Source organism: Prunus avium, chromosome 6 (genome assembly GCF_965620075.1).
Source record: "Prunus avium chromosome 6, drPruAviu1.hap1.1, whole genome shotgun sequence".
Classification (NCBI taxonomy): Eukaryota; Viridiplantae; Streptophyta; class Magnoliopsida; order Rosales; family Rosaceae; genus Prunus; species Prunus avium.
The window spans coordinates 25,058,742-25,077,150 of NC_142289.1; the positions used below are offsets into that span (position 1 = coordinate 25,058,742).

The 18,409-nt window shown below is 37.2% G+C and overlaps 2 protein-coding genes across 2 annotated transcripts; one reads left to right on the plus strand and one right to left on the minus strand.

Moving 5' to 3' along the window:
- Positions 1–1,903: 1,903 nt before the first annotated feature.
- Positions 1,904–6,820, minus strand: LOC110774293 (SMAD/FHA domain-containing protein). Its single transcript, XM_021978833.2, has 5 exons — positions 6,410–6,820; positions 4,327–4,391; positions 4,164–4,224; positions 3,176–3,322; positions 1,904–2,225 (listed from the first exon to the last, which is right to left on the minus strand). The coding sequence occupies exons 1-5, from the start codon at positions 6,675–6,677 to the stop codon at positions 2,101–2,103; spliced, it is 666 nt and encodes a 221-aa protein (XP_021834525.1). The 5' UTR covers positions 6,678–6,820; the 3' UTR covers positions 1,904–2,100.
- A 2,478-nt stretch (positions 6,821–9,298) lies between these two features.
- B73 (molybdopterin biosynthesis CNX1 protein / molybdenum cofactor biosynthesis enzyme CNX1 (CNX1)) lies at positions 9,299–18,010 on the plus strand. The gene is made up of 13 exons (XM_021978836.2): positions 9,299–9,654; positions 9,936–10,062; positions 10,745–10,875; positions 12,662–12,763; positions 12,900–12,983; positions 13,610–13,837; positions 14,020–14,210; positions 14,368–14,472; positions 14,626–14,931; positions 16,286–16,443; positions 16,548–16,654; positions 17,044–17,100; positions 17,627–18,010. Exons 1-13 carry the CDS (start codon positions 9,448–9,450, stop codon positions 17,843–17,845), a joined length of 2,022 nt encoding a protein of 673 aa, XP_021834528.1. The 5' UTR covers positions 9,299–9,447; the 3' UTR covers positions 17,846–18,010.
- Positions 18,011–18,409: the final 399 nt, after the last annotated feature.

Sequence of the window (18,409 nt, forward strand, 5' to 3'; positions counted from 1 at the left end):
CATATTCATGCGTCTTCACTCACCCCTTGCAACAATCGGCACATCCTACCGTCTCTTATCCAAGCTCACTCCCTTGGGTACTTGGGGGACTACATACCACCATCGGCACTATGGGACCATTGTGTCCGGGTCAGAATGCCGAATACACATTCAAGTCCCCAACCGAGAAGCTTCTCAATCGGCAACTTGGGGGACTACTGTTTGTACCATACCTGACCCTCCACTCGTACAACGACACGTGGATCTCATAAACTCGCCCAAGCACCCAAGGCCTCGGACAATCGGCATAGGCTACTGATGATATTGTCTCAACGCAGCAAAAGATCATTACAAGCCCAACACAGCCTACAATCGGTATCCCCTACCGATTCTGCAGAATCAACCTCGAAGCACCCGCCTGAAATAACTAAGGACTCGTGTCAACCTCATAGGGCCCTCCCACGAGTCCCACATCGAAAATGAGCACTTAGAGCATACTAAATGCCCTCTATAAATATGCCCCTTCCACTACAATACAGGGGTAAGACTTTTCAGCTTGACTTTTATACTTCTATATGGTCAACAGCAAGAGCTCTTAAAACAACAATCTTACTTAAGCATCGGAGGGTCTTAGGCTGGTTCCACACCGATTCCATAGACCTTACGAGTCTCGACTTCTTTCTATTCAGGATCGGCATCCAAGGACAGGAAGAATCGGCATCCAATCGATCTCTCGATCGTCCATCCCACTTGTAAGTTGCACTCATCTCTATCTGTTCAGATTTAGCGCCAACATTCTTAAATACTTCATCTCATTATTTTCTCACAAAAATTTCAATTGTACTCTTATTCATTCAATAAAAAAAAATATATATTCTAAATTTAATTAAAAATGACATTGATGTGTATACCATTAAAATTTAGTAAGTTGTGAGCATATATTGTAAGTAACAAAGTTTGTTAGCGCGCATTATATGCAATCTTAGTTATACAAGCCTACCATACAATTAGGGTTTATAAATTTCTTTTGTTAAATTTGTACATTATTTTATTGGTTATGTAAACATGTTTCTAAGTTTCATTCAAAATACCGATATCGATATTTGTTCGATATTTCCTCAATATTTCTGCACTTTGGGGACACTGATATTTCTAAAATGACCCATATTTAATACCCTGATCGCCAGAACTAAAACCATAACGACCCAAGTGGAAATGAAAAGTGAATTTTTCCCTTTCTATTTTGTGGGAATTGCGTGTTAAAGTTTAGGGGTGGGCACATCCCGGATTGGTTTGGTTTTATTCTAAAACCACGTCCCAATCAATTAAAATAAAATAATTTAGTTCCATTTCATTTTGACAAAAATCACTGAGAAAACCAAACAAATTTTGGACAGCATTATCAAATAAGCACAATCCCAAGTGCATATTATAGCTCCAAGCGGCTACTAAGCAATGAACCACACAATTCTTCTCCCAATAGACAATGTATGTTTTTCTTTAAGATCACCGTTGTGATAGACAAAATTTTCAGTACCCATTTAGAGTTATTAACAACTTCATTCGTGCAATTTGCGTTTCCAGCCTTTGCTGCATCTTCCATTTCCCACATCTTGAATATGGCCTTGGCCAACCTTTCTCTAGTAAAATATATAATTGATGGGTTTTGGATAGTGGAAATTCTAACTCTACTCCGGAAACTTGCAGCACAATATTCCAACACTCTTGATAGCAAGATCAATTTCATCATCCATAATTTGATCATGATAACAGAAGATAATTCATAGTAGAACTGAGGGAGAGCAACAATGAGTGTTTTGCAAGGTTTTAAAACCTTTCAACCCCAACATAATTAAATCTCGTTTGATATGCATACTCGTAGCGATGCATCATCTGTAACTTAGGCTACTCTTGAAGCTTAAACTGCTTAGAAAAGAGAATAAAATTCAATAGAAAGGCAAGAAAATATATATACTCTACATTGTGGATCAAAATGTAGTAAGCCTTTCTTAAGATTATTTGGAGCTCTATTTTCAAACCCAGGTGTGGAACTATCTTAATTTCCCATTCAGAAATTTGCGTTAATTTGTTCACTTACAAGTTACAAAGATATGCTGTATTTCAACTTGTCTTCACATTTTCATTTGGGATATCAGCCTCTACTTTATCTTCAGAAGGATCTGGGTTGCTTGCAGCTTCCACATTCTCCAATTTTGAGACACGAAACACAGCCAAGTGTTCATCACCTGCAACAAATTATGTGATTTCAATTAGGCAGTTCAAGATGGACTTTCCAACTCCCAAATCCTGAACAGTGTAGTTTGCCAAAACACTCCATTCAAGACATTCATTATAAAATCCATAGAGAATTAGGAGGCTACCATTTAAATAACACCATTCTTTCAGTTTGTTATGGTATCGTCTTGATTTTGGTTAAAGAACACTAATACAATTCTTTTAGTGTTCCATTGTTCAGTACTTAATCTAAATAAAAAAAGAAAAGAAAACGAGAGAAAATAACTCTAGATTTCTCTCAAATTTCTCTACAACATAATGAGGTTTGGAAAGAAAGTTGGATCACAGAAACCATAACTTCTCTTGTACAAGAACAGAATTAATAAAACTCCCTTTTTAGTTTTCAATTTGCTTCAAGTAAAGGTTGAAAGAGCAGGATATCGTGGAGATCTACAAAAGAACATCCCACAGTCCCAAAATGAAAGGAAAAACATCAAACATTATGTCTCTTCATTGATCCCAACCGCTCTTTGTTTATCCCCGTTATACTTCACCAATTACTACGTTCCTTATTTTCTCAAATTTATATCAAACCATGAACATCAGAAAAAAGGGAAAATAATTTTCAAAAGTACTTCTGAGTATAATCTGTTACTCTGTGATACGAGAGTTTTAAGGTTTGTTGATAACTTCTGTCATTGATAGAAAAAGCCAAACCCATTGTTCCATGACTTGTGCGGAAATCTCGTCAGGCTCAAGCTAAGAATTTATTGAACTTCAAAAGAACACTATAGTCCCTGATTCATCTACTGATTTCTACATACACTTAGAAGAGATGTACCCAGAAATCTTCTCTGAGCCTCAATTGATAATATTTAGTCATAGAAAGCAAACTTGGAGCTTATGAAAGTAGAAAGGAGAAAACATAAAAAAATAACAAAACAAAAAGGCTAAAACGTACCGAATGTAAGACAAGATCCAGGTGGCACAGTGGCAACAACTCCTGCACTCAACCGTTTGTCATCAATGAAGGTCCCATTTGTGCTGTCCAAATCTGTTACCAAGAGCTTCCCTTCTTTCTTTTGAATGCGAGCATGAACACCAGATACTACAAATTCAGAGACAAACGCAAACACGAACTAAGGAATTATTTGATTTTAAACTTCAAAAGAATTGATTCTTGACTCCATGATTACTATTGAAGATCTGTTTGGAATATTAACTCAATGATTTCCTGATGATAACTTATTATCTGCATGAATAAAATTGCATGTATAATATGCAGTAATATGAGTTAGCACAAAAGCTGCAATTTGGCTTTAGGATGACCAGGATTCCTGTTAAGATGGCCTAAACTTGCTGCCTCTAATATCAAATTAAAGTATCTCTCCCAAAAGTGTAAGTTGTTGGCAGAAGAGACCGGACAGGCCTTCCGCCATGCTGTTATTAACAAAATTTTTGCAAAGAGTATGTAAGTTAATTTATTTGTAACCAAAGTATTGTATCCACAATTTAAATTCATATATTTTCCTAATCCTTGTTACCACAATGTTTTCGGTAAATAAGTGACAATTTAATTACTCATGTATTGTATGTTAGTTGTTAAAAGTACAATTGATGTTTCCAGAATAGAGAAATAGTGTATGGTTCATGTAAGCTACACATTTCCTATGTTGAACACATGACAACAATGACTGAGCCAGAATTAGACTGATTGGCAATGAGATATGGAAAGAACATAATGTACGCGTTTGAGCTACTATTTTGCAGTGCATCGCAGAGACGTTTCCACATTGATATGAAGTGTCAATACATCTTGGATCTAATAGGGATGAGAAATCAAAACTAATTTTATACCCTCTGACAAGGTAACCATCTTTTTGCATGTGATATTCAACCTTTCAGAGTATGTTTCTGGATAGGAAAATAGGACTATGATTCTCTAATACCTGTTGCAACTGGAATCACCATATCAGCTTCCTCTGGAAGACGGCCAACAGTCACCTCATCCTAGATTCAAAAAAAGTCAGTCAACTTTTTTGCAATCATTATAAACAGACCTCTGATGCTAAACCAAAAAATGAAAAAAGGAAAGGAGAAAAAAAAACTTACAGAAGAAATTTCAAACGCACTTGGCATTGGAACCTTGAAACCTATATGCCTTGTATCTCCATCACCTGTTAGGTAGAAATTATATATGTAAAATGAGTCACTCCTTAACCAAAAACGAAAAGCTAAGAAGAAAGAATGCACATGCCAGATGAAATGCAGCAATACGAGAAAATTGAAGTGGGATAAAGATAAAATGAATTATAACCAAATTGAGACCAGTAACCTTGAAACTAAGAAGACTGAAAATTCTAAAGGAACCTCCTTTTGTGTGCTACTGCTACATGTAACCTGTAAGGTGAACAAAGCTCTTACCACTCCTACCTAAGAAATAAACCGTGTAGGACACACTCTACCAGACATGCAGTTAATGAATGATAGAGAGAAATAGGGGTTTATGATGCAGTGGTGTCTTTTCTGCTCTAAGCTCAGAGCGTGCCACTGGACAATATTTCAGTCACACTCTCACTCTATAATAGGCTAATACACGGGTAGGAACCTAGGGCACTCAGTAAAGCTGAGTTAAGGCCAACATTCAGGTTACCACGGCATGCTATCATGGCTTAGCAAGGCGAGCTTTGCAGAACAGAATGTGTTGCAGCGCATATATGTCACTCAAAGCGGACTAATACTAATAAGGCCCAGCGCATAAAACATCTAGCATGCATGATGAGTGTCGAAATTCCCTCCAAGTCTAGCAAAACTATGTCACTCAGAGCAGTCTAGCCCTTCTATAGTATAGAACATTGAGAGCACACGATCAGTGCCAAACCTCCCTTGAAGAAGGTTTGAATTCAAATCACCTTCCAAACCTCCCTTCATATCAAGGATTATAAAACTTTATCAGGCTAAGAATCATCCTCCAGATCAGTGAAACTTCCACCTGAACTCTTCCCTTACTAGGGCTCTTGGCACGTACTAGCCAGGTGCTCTTATTTTACGACGGTAGGCTTCCATTACTGACCAGAAAGACCCCAAATTCTCCTCTAGGTGCTTCCACTGCGTATATAGAAAAACTTGGTGTCAACTTTCTATAAGGGTTAGAAAACCATTCTTAACTCAAACTTAGTTCCCTTAGTTCTCTCAAGTGTTACACTCTTTCAGCTACTGACTTCATCGTCAAAAGCTCCTTCATACACACAACACTGATCTTCCCATATCTCCCAAGGGGTTTTACTTTTTGGTCTTACAAATTAATGCACTAAAGCCATTACCAATGATGCATATGAAACCCAACAGTAAGCTAATTCCTTCAGAAAAAGAAGTATTAGGTTCAACTTCAAACATTGAAGCAATTTCAATTAACAATGGAAAGAAGAAAGGCAAATAGTTCGTTATATCATACGTTAAAAATAATTGCTCCCCACAGTGATGGTGGATTTCCCCTCCCCTCCATGGCACCCAGGATCAAACCCGAGTGGGGTTTCTTTCCTCCAATCTAACCAAAAATAATTGCTCCCCGGATTTTCTAAGTACACACTCCAAAAGTCAACCATATATAAAAATGCACTTGGACTAGTCCTTGTGTGAGGGGTTGGGGTGGGAGTAGGTCTTAGATTCAAATTTATGGAGTAAAAAGGAAAAAAAAAAATCTATGTTCAATGACTAAGGAAAGAACATATATTAAGTACTAAGTGACATGATCTTGTCATTAAAGATAGTGTATTCCATCCAGGAAATTGTGCTGCTAAAACCATGAAATTTTGAGTAAGCCAACTACTTTTTCTTTCTCTCGAAAAGAAAACGAACAGTAAACCAAGTAGTTTCTGACTGGGAAAATTTAAATCTTCAAGCATGTCATCAGAAGTAATTCACTACTTCTATAATTCATTTCGGTGGTTTACTTAAATTGCTGAAGCAACCTTCAGTTTATTATGAACTGCAAGCAAAGGTCAGCTAAGTTAAAGATAAGAAGAAAGATTTCTCGATGCTATTCCTGAACCAGAGATTTCTGGAAAACTCACAACTCACTAGCTACAGTTAGATTATTTTGAAAAAAGAATACCCTGATGATGATCGTATAGCCTAAATTCCAAAAAAAATATTCATATAGCATGTAACATGATGGGAATAGAATTGGGCATACCAACAGGTTCCAGAAGCCATTTTTGAGGTGGAGGAGGACTTTGAGCCTTAGAGGAGGAGGCATAGATGGGGCCAAATGTACTTCTTAGCTGCTTCCCTTTGATCCTAAGTACACCTTGGCCTTGGAGAATGTTGTTGGAGCACTGAAAAGGTAGTGAAGTAGTAGAAGCAAGAAGAGAGGCAGCAGAAGCTCTGAAACTTGAAGAAGAAGAAGGCCTTGGAAGCTTTGTATGGGAAATAGACAAGTGATGCTGAGCAGTTATTTCCATTCTGTGCAATAAAAAACCCACTTCGCTTTGTGTGGCAGATCTGCTGCAATGAACAAGCTTTGTTTTATTTTACACACATGGTTTGGATTCGCAGGATATTGGATATCTGTTTCTCTTTGTGTTTACTTCGAAGTTCACATGTATTAGAACATGTGGCGACCATTTAATGCTTTGACAAGGATTTGGATAACAATATCTTGAACCGGCAATGTCTACGGTCCACCCGGTGAATCAGTGCACACTTGTTTTTTTATGAAGCATGTTCACGTGCTATTTGAGTTATAAAAAAATATTAAAAAAACATTGGCTATAAGACCATCTCCAACTATAAAAGAACTTTGTTATAAAATTAAGAGGATTTTGGAACAAGAGAAAACAATTATGGAAGAACAATTCTCAAGAGCTCAACTATGAATTTCCACTTATCTAGTCTTGTGTGTTATTCATTCATCTTTAGAAATACGTAGTTTACTACATAAGTGGTAGGTTACAATCACATCACAAAGGTATAGTGGGAGAGGTAGGTATAGTCAGCAATCACATGTCTCTCTTGTAAAAGCGATCATTGGCAATCACAAAATGAATCATGGCGAACAATGATATTGAAGTGATCATAGTGCATATATGCATGCCTTCAATCTTGTTGCCTTTTCACCTGTCATTAGAGCATTTCTAGCAACTAGTTTTGGACTCGGGCGGGGGGGTTTTGGTTGAAAAACGGGTTCCAGCAACTAAGGCTGGCCCGAGTTCCATGAGGATGGCCAATTTATAGGCTTAGTTTGGTGTTGCTGTGCTTTTAAAAAAAACTAATTCTACTGTGTTGTGAGAATAAACAGCTGCGAAGTGAAGCAACTACGTGTTTGGTATCTATATTTGTAAAAGTGCTGTGAATATAAAAAGCACTGTCATGGTGTTTGGTAAACCTTTTGTAGAAGTGCTGTGATTGTGTATAATGACCAAAAGAGTATGACAAAAAAAATATTATTTTTTTATATTTTTTTATCAAAGGATAAAAATTTCAATACATCTTTTTTCTTTATTTTTTCTCTCGACAATTCTTCTCCTTTTCTCTCTCTTTTTTGACACAGACCATTCTTCTCCCTTGTCTTGATCTCCCTTCTCTGCAAGTCCTTTTTTATTTTTTTATTTTATTTATATCAAAAGTGTAAGCTTTTCCATCTCACACCTTTCTCTCTTTCTCTCCATCCATCCATCTCTTAAATTTCATCAAGATCTGGGGGATTGAGATGTTGGCAGCCTTGAGTTGGTATTTGGGTTCGGCTATGATGCTTGGGACGTCGATGCTACATCCCCGCCTCTCTCTCTCTTTGCTCTATGGATATGAATAGTGGGATTGTATTATCGGGTTGTGTTTTGGTGGGGAAGGCAAGGAAGTTGGGGGTTTGGTTTTCTTTTGCTGGAGGAGAAAACTGGTGGGTAATCTGGGTGTTGAATTTTTTGTGGCTGTGGAGATGATGAAGTGTGGAGCTAAGGTTGGGGTTTTTTTGGTTGGAGGGGAAGAAGATATTCTGGGTCTGTAAAATAGGGAGGTGGGTTGGTGGGGTTTTGGGTTGAGATGGTAGCTTTGACAGATTGAGGAAGGGGAGCAAATTGCAGAGAGCGGATGAGGCGAGCACTTCAGAAAATCCAAGAAGAACCACACTTGGGAGGCTCGAACTCGGGATGACGAGGATAGAGCATGTAATTGTTTGAAACAAATAAGGGCAATATGGGCAATTTGAAAGTTTCATTAAACTCTCTGCATGCTTCTTCGGGCAACAGATTTTAGAAGCAGAGTGTGAGCTGCTTCTTGTTTTTGGCTATGGATCAATGGCAGAACCAGGAATTTTTCTAGAGGTGTGCTAAAATTTTAATTTTAATTTTTTGTATAGAAGATCTATATAAACAATGAGAACCAATTTTTTTTTTTTTTTGGGTATGCTAATTGATACAATAAAAACCAAGTGGGAATCAGAAACTGAAATTGTGGGAAGCAGAAACACGAACAAAAGTACAATTCATAGCAGTAGCATATCCAAAACATGTACACAGATGCATAAACACAAAAGCTTTGTTGCACTTGTAGATCTAAATGCTAACCTGTAAATCGGAAGAAGAAGAAAAGAGAAGAAACAATGGTTCCCACTCACGTGGCCTCCAAACCTCAAATATATTGCAAGTATGTGACTTTGTGGGCCAACTAGCTTAACAAATGGTGGACTAATATTCGTGGGGAGTAGGAAATATCTTATAAAATTTGCACCAAATTAGTATTTTATTAAATCTTGCACCAGGCTGAAGCCCACTCTAGTCTACATGTAGTTCCGCCCTTGCTATGGATGATAGCAGATTTTAAAATAAGCAACTTGCAGGTTTCACCAAAAGCTAAAACCTCCAAAACTTCTTTTCAAAGCTGCTTATTTTTGATGCGCAGCAATCCCAAACCAAGCCACAGGCTACTTGAATGGAAGCAACCAAGTTTCACGTGGACGTGGGTGTGTAGAAAATTCCTCCAAAAATGTGGCTGACAAGGAATCTAACACGTGGGCTCCACCCACTCAGGCCTGCCCCCACTATCTTTACAACAGAAAAGATCATTTACCAAAAGTGGATGGGGATGTTTTGTTTGGAGATGTGGGTGTGGTGATAAAATAGTCAAACTTGGTGCCCAAAAATAAACCCTCACCTCGTAGCCGCCCCCTGCGTTGCTCAACAGTCACACCTTATTATTCAAAACGGGAGCGACCCCTGCGTTGCTCGACACTCCCAAATGGGGGAGACGAAAGGAGAAACCGGAGTTACCGACAGTAGCACCAAACCCGACGTGGTCTCAGTAGAAGAAGCTCTAGAAACAGTGCTGAGAGTGGTCCAGCGGCTGCCACCTGTCACCGTGCCCCTCCACGATGCGCTTGGGAAGGTGCTGGCCGAGGACATTCGCGCCAGAGACCCTTTGCCTCCTTACCCTGCCTCCATCAAGGTTACCAGAAAGAAACTCATTACTGTTTCATTTGAAATTGTTCACTTCTTTGAATAATATTGAATAATATATGTAAATACCATTTGTGTTTTTTTATATGTATATTTAAAATCTTATTATTTACTATTAAGTGTTCTGTTTGAGTCTCTAAACTGACCAATTAACATGGGTTTTCATAGTTTTATGGATTCAATTAATATATTTGAGAATTGGAATGCTTGAGTTGACATAGTTGTTTTTTTTCCTTTTTGGGTTGTGTATGAATTGGGGGACTTGCTCAGGATGGATATGCAGTGGTAGCTTCAGATGGGCCTGGTGAGTATCCTGTGATTGCTGAAGCAAGAGCTGGGGACGATGGACTTGGCATCACTGTCACTCCTGGAACTGTAGCATATGTTACCACGGGAGGTTTGCCTTTTTTTTCCCCTGAATATGATAAAAATACAGATTTAATTTGTCAGTTGTATGGATGCCTCGGAAATGTTTGTATTTCTGACCCGTTTTCTTTGGTGATTAGTTGTGTAGTATGCAATACTTGGGAAGGTCAAATATCATATTGAGGAAAGAAAATTAAAGATTTTATGGTTAATGAGTTGAATTATTTGGTCAAATGATCTAGCTGATATTTAATTAATTACAAACAAAAGCTACTATAGTGTTGTAATGTACTCCAACAGAAAATAAATAGTATGTCAAGTCCGGGCTCACTAGACAATTTCGAATGAGCCACTCTGTGAGGATAGTGCATTCTAGATAAATTATTTGATTTTGTACCTTATTGTTGATTTATTTATGTTTTTGTTTGGTTCATGGTTTATTCAGATTACTTGTACAATTCCTAAAAACTAGTTTTCAAAGCATTATACATCTTATATATACATGTGTAAATAATCTTTCTAGAAAACCTGGATCGATGAATTCACTGACTGCTCAGTTTTTCTGTGATCATAAAGTGATTTTTCAAACATTGGTCATACTCTCAAAATTTTCTACCATAGACATCATTAGTTGTTCTTTCTGAAGGCGTTCTCGCTCCCGACGTATTGGTATTTTTGCCTTTAACCTGTTCTCCTGTTGTGCTTTCTTTTAGGACCAATACCCGATGGTGCTGATGCAGTTGTACAAGTGGAGGACACTGAACAAATTGAAGGGCTTTCACTTGAACCAAGGAAAGTAAGAATATTGGCACAAACAAGCAAAGGAGTAGATATTCGTCCAGTGGTATTATATCATTCCTTGCTTAAAGTTATGAGTTAAAATGTCAAAATTCCTTGCAGTGGAGTAGATATGCTTATACACAAACAATGTTCACTATTCAAAGTTTTTATTATTATATATAAACAGAGTCACTAATATAATTTACTTTTACTTATCTCATTTGTAATGGATCCAGTCACTTTTCTTTTTCTGAAATATATCATGGTGAAATGCATAGATAGATGTTTTCACTGTTAAGACACATTAGCTGACCTAGTTTCTTGCACTTTGTGAACAAAGTTGCAAAGGTACATATTTGTTAAGGGTTTTTTTTTTCTAATTTTTATAAGGAACGAGGACTTTATGATGTTTTCACTCGTGGATCCGAATTCTGTGCTTTTGTGATGCAGGGACAACTCTTGTATTTAGTTTACCTACTATAAATTTGGTTACCTTTAGGATATAATGCTAAAGGATATATTGAGCTTTGGGATGAATTGATGGTAAAATGAGGCTTCTTAGATAGTTTGTGACTTAAGACTTGAAAGGCACATGGTTGCTGTTCCGGTCTTTTCAACCATGAACAGTGTACTGAGAACAGTATTTTGATTCCTTTATTATTATTTTTTTAGGTGCGTTTAGTTTTCATCTTGGGTGGTTTTGGGGTTTGCAGAATAGGATTTTTAGGGTGTATTCGGCACAGAATCAGGTCTAGGTATTGCTTGAAATGTGTGGACTTCAGTAGGAAGAAGTGAAGAGCTGGTTGGATCTGAAGTAAAATTGCCATTTTAGCTTCTCTTTGGACATCCATATCCAGAGATTTCAAAGGGGCAACACTTCATTTGATTTGTGGTAATTGGGTTGAAATAGGTTGGATCGCTTGCCGGGTAAAAATAGGAAGTAGAGAAAGAAGAACAAAACCTTAGAATTTATCTAAGGCCTCCTAGGAGTCTCACCTGGAACTTAAATGGCATCTCACCATTAACCTGAAGCAAAAATCTGAAATTTCATTAATTTAAGTTTTCTATGTTTCTCAGACAAAGAATTCCTTAGATAGAGGCAGCTCATAGTACAATGAGGGCAACTAGAGAAATCGTATTCAGACAAGGACTTCTAACAACTGAGTATACCCATACTAACCTCAATCAAGATTAGAATAAGCCAAGATACTAGAACTAGTCCTGCAACCAAACATTCCCAAATATGAAAACACCACTGGCGACTCCGAGTAATAAGGACACAAACACTCAAACTTGAATCTCTTTCTTTTCTGCACTACATTTGAGTGTTTGTCCTGCTTATACTATTATGTTTGAAGAATCAAATTCCAGGCTGGCACCAAAGCCACCACCAAGGAAAGCAAATCAAACACTGCTCCAAGGAGCAAAACCAGAAAGGTGCCACAAAATAGCAATACAGCAATTATCAAGACAGTCCTCAAACTTGCCTGAGGACAACCTCCTTCTGATGGTAGACACTGGTAGATAAAATGGCCACGGGAGGCTTAGCGTTATTAGTTCCTATAGTAGATAAACTTGATTGAATAGCACCAATTGAATAATGGGAGAAAGATGGACATTAACGTGTTATGGGTTTGACAGAGGGCTAAATGTGGAAAACAAAGGTTTGGTGTATTTCAAGTTTTTTTGGAACTCTCTAGCATGGTTCCTTGATCGATATATTCGTTTGTATTTCTGTCTTTGGTTCACTATCATGATCTAATAAGAAAAATATATATACATTTTGCAAACTTGCAATGCTTGTTTGATCTACTGAAATTTTAAAAGCTATTTGAAAATTTGTTTTCCAGGGATGTGATATTGAGAAAGATGATATAGTATTGATATCTGGGCAAAGAATTGGTGCTTCAGAAATTGGTTTGCTTGCTACTGTGGGAGCGACAGTGGTGAAGGTATTAAAAATATTTACTTTTGTGTTAAAGATTGTCATTGAGGGCTAATGTGTCATGTATTTGTCTTATTAATAAAACTTGTATTTCCTATCAAGAAATAAGACAGATTGACACTGAGAGCTAATATGTCATGTAGGTATATCCCACCCCAACAATTGGTGTGCTTTCCACGGGAGATGAACTTGTAGAGCCAACAACAGGCTGTTTAAGTCATGGCCAGGTACCGTAAGCTATTGGAAATTCTCTCTCTCTCTCTCTCTCTCTCTCTCTCTCTCTCTTCCCATGATTAATTTCTCTGACTTTGTAGTACACAAAACAAAACAAAATTCACAGTAAATAGTGAGGGACCAATTTAGTTTTTAAAAGTCTACAAATGACAGGTACCAGAGCAAGGCTTTTAAATGTAAGCTTTAAGCCATTATTAGCCGGAAAATTGTATATTAAACACAGCTTAAAACTTCAAAATGTTAGGTTTCTTATTAGGTTAATGGTTCATGAAGTCATACTTATTTCCTTCTTTGGTTTGGGGTTAGGCTGATTCTTTTAGGCTTCAGTATGATCAAGGACGCAATGAGGAAGTGTTGACCTTTAAAAATAAGAGCGTGTCCTGCTTCATCAAGATCTTACTTACTAATGTTCAGAGATTATATTGGCAGAAAGAAAAAAAAATTGTTCTGTGGTCATCATCACAGTACGAGATAAGGGTAGTTATTTTAGTATGTTAGTAATTATTTTGCATTTAGGATTTATTAGATTGTATAAGCATGGGTTGATATCAAGGATGTTGCAACCTATCATGTAGTATCTACACAGTTTAGCAAGTCGGCTGATCAAGTTCTTGTGCAGATTAGGGACTCCAACCGTGCTATGATACTGGCAGCTTCAGTACAGCATCATTGCAAAGTTCTTGACTTGGGAATTGCTAGAGATGATGAAGAAGTACTGGAGAATATCATGAATACTGTCATATCCTCTGGAATTGATATTCTTCTTACATCTGGAGGTGTTTCCATGGGAGACAAGGACTATGTCAAACTACTATTTCAAAAGAGAGGGACAGTGCATTTCAGTAAGGTAGACTGACTCTGCAGTCATTGCTTGTAGATTTTCCTTTAAAACTTTTTAATTTTATACCCTCGTAGGATGGTTGTTGGAACCAAATGTCAATTGTGATGCTGTGTTGAACTGAAAAGTGGTTCGATATAGTTATATATCATATGATATCATGTTAGTTTGGTATTTAACTGGCTCTTCAGGTTTGGATGAAACCAGGGAAACCTTTGAATTTTGCGGAGATCAATTCTGAACCTTCAGAGAGTATGACAATGAAAAAAGTTTTTGCATTCGGTTTGCCTGGAAATCCAGTTAGCTCTCTAGTCTGCTTCCATTTGTTTGTGGTACCCACCATCCGCCGCCTTGCTGGATGGGCAAATCCTCATCTTTTGAGGTTGCTGAAACTTCTGAAGAATTTCTTATTATTTGTTATCCCTCTCTTTCTTTCTCAATCTCTCTCTATTGTCCCCCTAATTACTGGAGTGGTTCTGTTAAGCTACTCATATATACAACAGCCATCCTTATTTTTTTTGTTATGTTTCTACATATAGAGTACACGCGCGTCTTCTCCAGCCTATAAAGACAGATCCCGCTCGTCCAGAATTCCATCGTGCTATCATTAGATGGGAATTAAATGATGGATTTGGAAATCCTGGGTACGTTCTTTAAGGAATTTGCTGTATTAGTTGTTCATTTTAGTTTCTTTCAGAGTTGGGACTTAATTGGATCCTTGAAGTGCCTTCTGTTTTAACCCTCTCAGTTGCACTAAGAACATTTAGAAAAACAAGAATTATCCCTTGTCATTTCAGCTTTGTTGCTGAGAGTACTGGCCACCAGAGAAGCAGTCGGATCTTAAGTATGAAGTCTGCTAATGCTTTGTTGGAGTTACCAGCAACAGGCAGTGTAATAGCTGCTGGGACTTCCGTGCCAGCTATCATCATTTCTGATATTAGTACTGTTATTTTCAAAAGTTCCTCATCACCAGGTTCAGCATCTCCTTTACAAAGATTTAAAATGCAAGAAACAACTGTAGCTGAGTCCCAGAATGCCGAGTTTAGAGTAGCTATTCTTACAGTGAGTGATACTGTTGCATCAGGGGCTGGGCCTGATAGAAGGTATGATACCTACATCTACATACCTACTTATGTTGAGATAGAACATATATTTATGTACATATATATACACACACGCATGCCCATATATGGCAATTTCTGATAATAGCCTGTAATACTTGACATATGGTGAAAACGTACAAAGCCCTCAGAATATTTTGTTTCCCCGTCTCTTTATTTTGTGCACATACTTAATACTTATTGGATAAGGGTGCTGCTCATAGTAGTTTGGTTACCTGAGTTTAAGATAGTATGTTTAACTAAATGTCTGGTTTTCTTTTCTTTTTAAATTTTGAAGTAAAATGCTCCTGAGAAATATTTTAGTCTTTATTTAACATTTTTTTTAACGATTGATCCTTTATCCTAAAAGAAATTACTTTGTTACTCCTTTTCCCAATAAGTTGTGAAATAAGTCTTCTGTCAACATTGTTTATTAATGACAAGTCTGGGAAGGTTGACAGTTATCTAATTGCATCTGAATTCGCCTTTTTGTGTTATTTGCTTAAGGTCAATTTTTGGATGCTAGAATGACAGCACAGTTGATGTTCCTCATTATCAAAGTTTGATATGTAAAGGTGAATGCTATGCAAAAAATATGTAGGAGCTTCTCACAGTGGAATCGTTTTTAAAATTGGTGGGAAATTTTATTTCAGAAAAAAATATTGACATTCAGTTTTTTTTTTTTTTTTCCATAATCACTTCTGGACTGAAAATCATTGCCAATCACTTTTTTTCAGTTTACTGTCAGTCATAAGCTTCTTTTCTTTTTTCTTTCCCAGGAGAGTGTAGGGTTATCTTTGGTTGCTCAATGTACAAAACAGTATCATTACATTTTTCCATGTGTTAGGAAGACAGTAATCAAACTCAACTGCGTCTAGATACTCCTTTTTGAATGTTTGTTTCAAGAAGGTCACTTAATAGATGCCAAAGAAACAAGGCAAAGCTGATGTTGCTCCTTGTCAAAGTACAACATGTGATGCACTATATGCTTTGCAACAATTTAATGGAACCTTCACTTTAACATTTTCTTCCTATGTATACAAAACTCGGCTGTGGTTAGTAAGTAAACACTCCAAAAACATGGAAAACCTTTTGGAGATCAGACCAATCCAATCCAGCATTTGGTCTTGTATCTGAAACACTCATGCTCGACACCACATAACATAGAATTAAGTCTCTCTCAGCAAGCATTTCGACATGTGAAAAATGATATGTAGGCATCCTCTGTTTGGGAAGAAGTTTCAAACCTTTAGTCTGGTTGAATTCTGTGTATAATTTATTTGAACAGATTATATGTTTCTTCTTCATTGTTTTACATCCTGCATCCAATATTTCTTTAATGTTCTTGAATTTGCAGCGGTCCAAGGGGAGTTTCTGTTGTAAATTCCTGTTCAGAAAGGATGGGAGGAGCTAGGGTTGTTTCCACAGCTGTGGTCCCGGATGATGTAAGCCAAATCCAGGATGCTCTCCGTAGATGGAGTGATATTGATAAAATGGATCTCATCCTCACCCTTGGTGATTTTCTTGCTTTTTAGCTGGCCTGTTTCTTTTGGTAAAGTAGAACCTCTTTAATACATTTTTCTTGAATTCTGTAAATAGTTATATTTTCTCAAATTTAGGTGGCACTGGCTTCACCCCACGAGATGTAACCCCGGAAGCGACCAAACAGTTGATTGAGAGAGAAACACCTGGTCTTGTTCATGTCATGATGCAAGAGAGTTTAAAAGTAAGCTTCATACTTAGAGTATATGTATGGCAATGTATACTTCTATGTCTTTTGACTGTATTGCTCGTTGACAATCTTAATTAGTTGGAGATAAAAACTAATAAGGTGGATCTGCTCTGAAATATTAGATAATGAATGAAAATATTATTTTAAGTTAGTCAAATTATTACGTCTCTTTAGCATGGATGTGCTGTTTGGTAGTTTATAAGTGCAGACTTTTAAGGGGGAGTTTGGTGCCTAATATCTTTAGTTTCTGTTATTCTAATATCTTATTGATGCACACTTGCAACCGTCTGAGTGAGCTTTGTGGTTATATAATCGCCTATGTTGGTGACTTGGCATCACAGTTGTGTTTAGCTTGAACTCTACTTTTTCCTTGTTTCAAACAGGTGACACCGACTGCTATGCTCTCGCGATCTGCAGCAGGAATAAGAGGGTCAACATTGGTAAGGCCTCATTTTGCATTCTTATCTTTCATATTGGTAGGTAGGAAATCATGATTATGGTTAATTATAGTTTGATGAATATTCAAATTAACATGGGAAGTAATTTAAGGGTTGTAATGTTTACAGTTGCGATAAATGCTTCATAATGACTGAACTTTAAGCATAACAGTGGTTTCTAAATTTACTTGAATCATGTCGTCTCTATAAAGGCGGACATTGGATCTTTAATGAAAAGAACAGAAATAAATTATTTATGTCCTTTATAAAAGGCAGAAAAACTAAAGCTTTAGCGGAGTAATCAAATAATAGTAAGTCATGCAAATTCAAATGCACTAGTTTCCTTTCAACATTGTTGATGTTACATTGATGCTTAAGTATCTTTCGAACATGCCTCTCATGGTAGTCTTTTATTTTGTGTTGAATGATTTGTCAATTTTCAATATCTTAGAAATTTGGATCTTATGGATCATTTGGTTCCATCCCCTAATTATGTAATTCTCTGTTCTTACTATATACATATATTCAGATCATTAACATGCCTGGAAATCCAAATGCGGTTGCGGAGTGCATGGAGGCGTTGTTGCCTGCCCTCAAGCATGGATTAAAGCAGATAAAGGGAGGCAAGAGAGAAAAACATCCCCGACATATCCCTCATGCACAATCCGCGTCCATGGATGTTTGGGAACAAAGTTATAGGTTGGCCTCTGCTACTGGCAGAGAGCACGGCTGTTCTTGTTGCCAGTAATATGGAGGAATAAAATATCATGCCAACTTTCTTGTGTAGTATTGTTATGCATCTCACAGAATGTAAAAACTGTCTTCATAAGTTTATAATAAATAAATAAAACATGTATGTCTTCACAAGTTTATAATAATGAACGGAACCCACTCCCGGAAATTCCACTGGTTAGTCTGACTCTTGCAGGGCAGACCCAAGTCTGTCGAAAATGAATTTTTTTAAACAAACGTATGAGAAGAGCAATGTTCCTTATTCAGAATTGATAAGGAAAATAAACTGCAAGTTGGGGCTGTAGTTGACACAAACTACTCTTATTCTGCTTTCTACTTACTGGAACTTGGTCCGGAGAAAGGGAGTATTTTTGCCATTCTTGCTGCTCCTAGTGTATTTTGGAGGTGCTTTATGCTATGATTGTGAATTTTATTGAAAGAAGCTCGACAAGATGTTTGTGACATAAGAGAACAATTCCAAAAGGCCTGCCGTATAGCTTCATCTGATGAGCAGCTTAAGTAAAGGATGAATGTGCTTATGGCCGCTAAGAGATGGTTTTTCGGGTTTGGAGGAGAAATT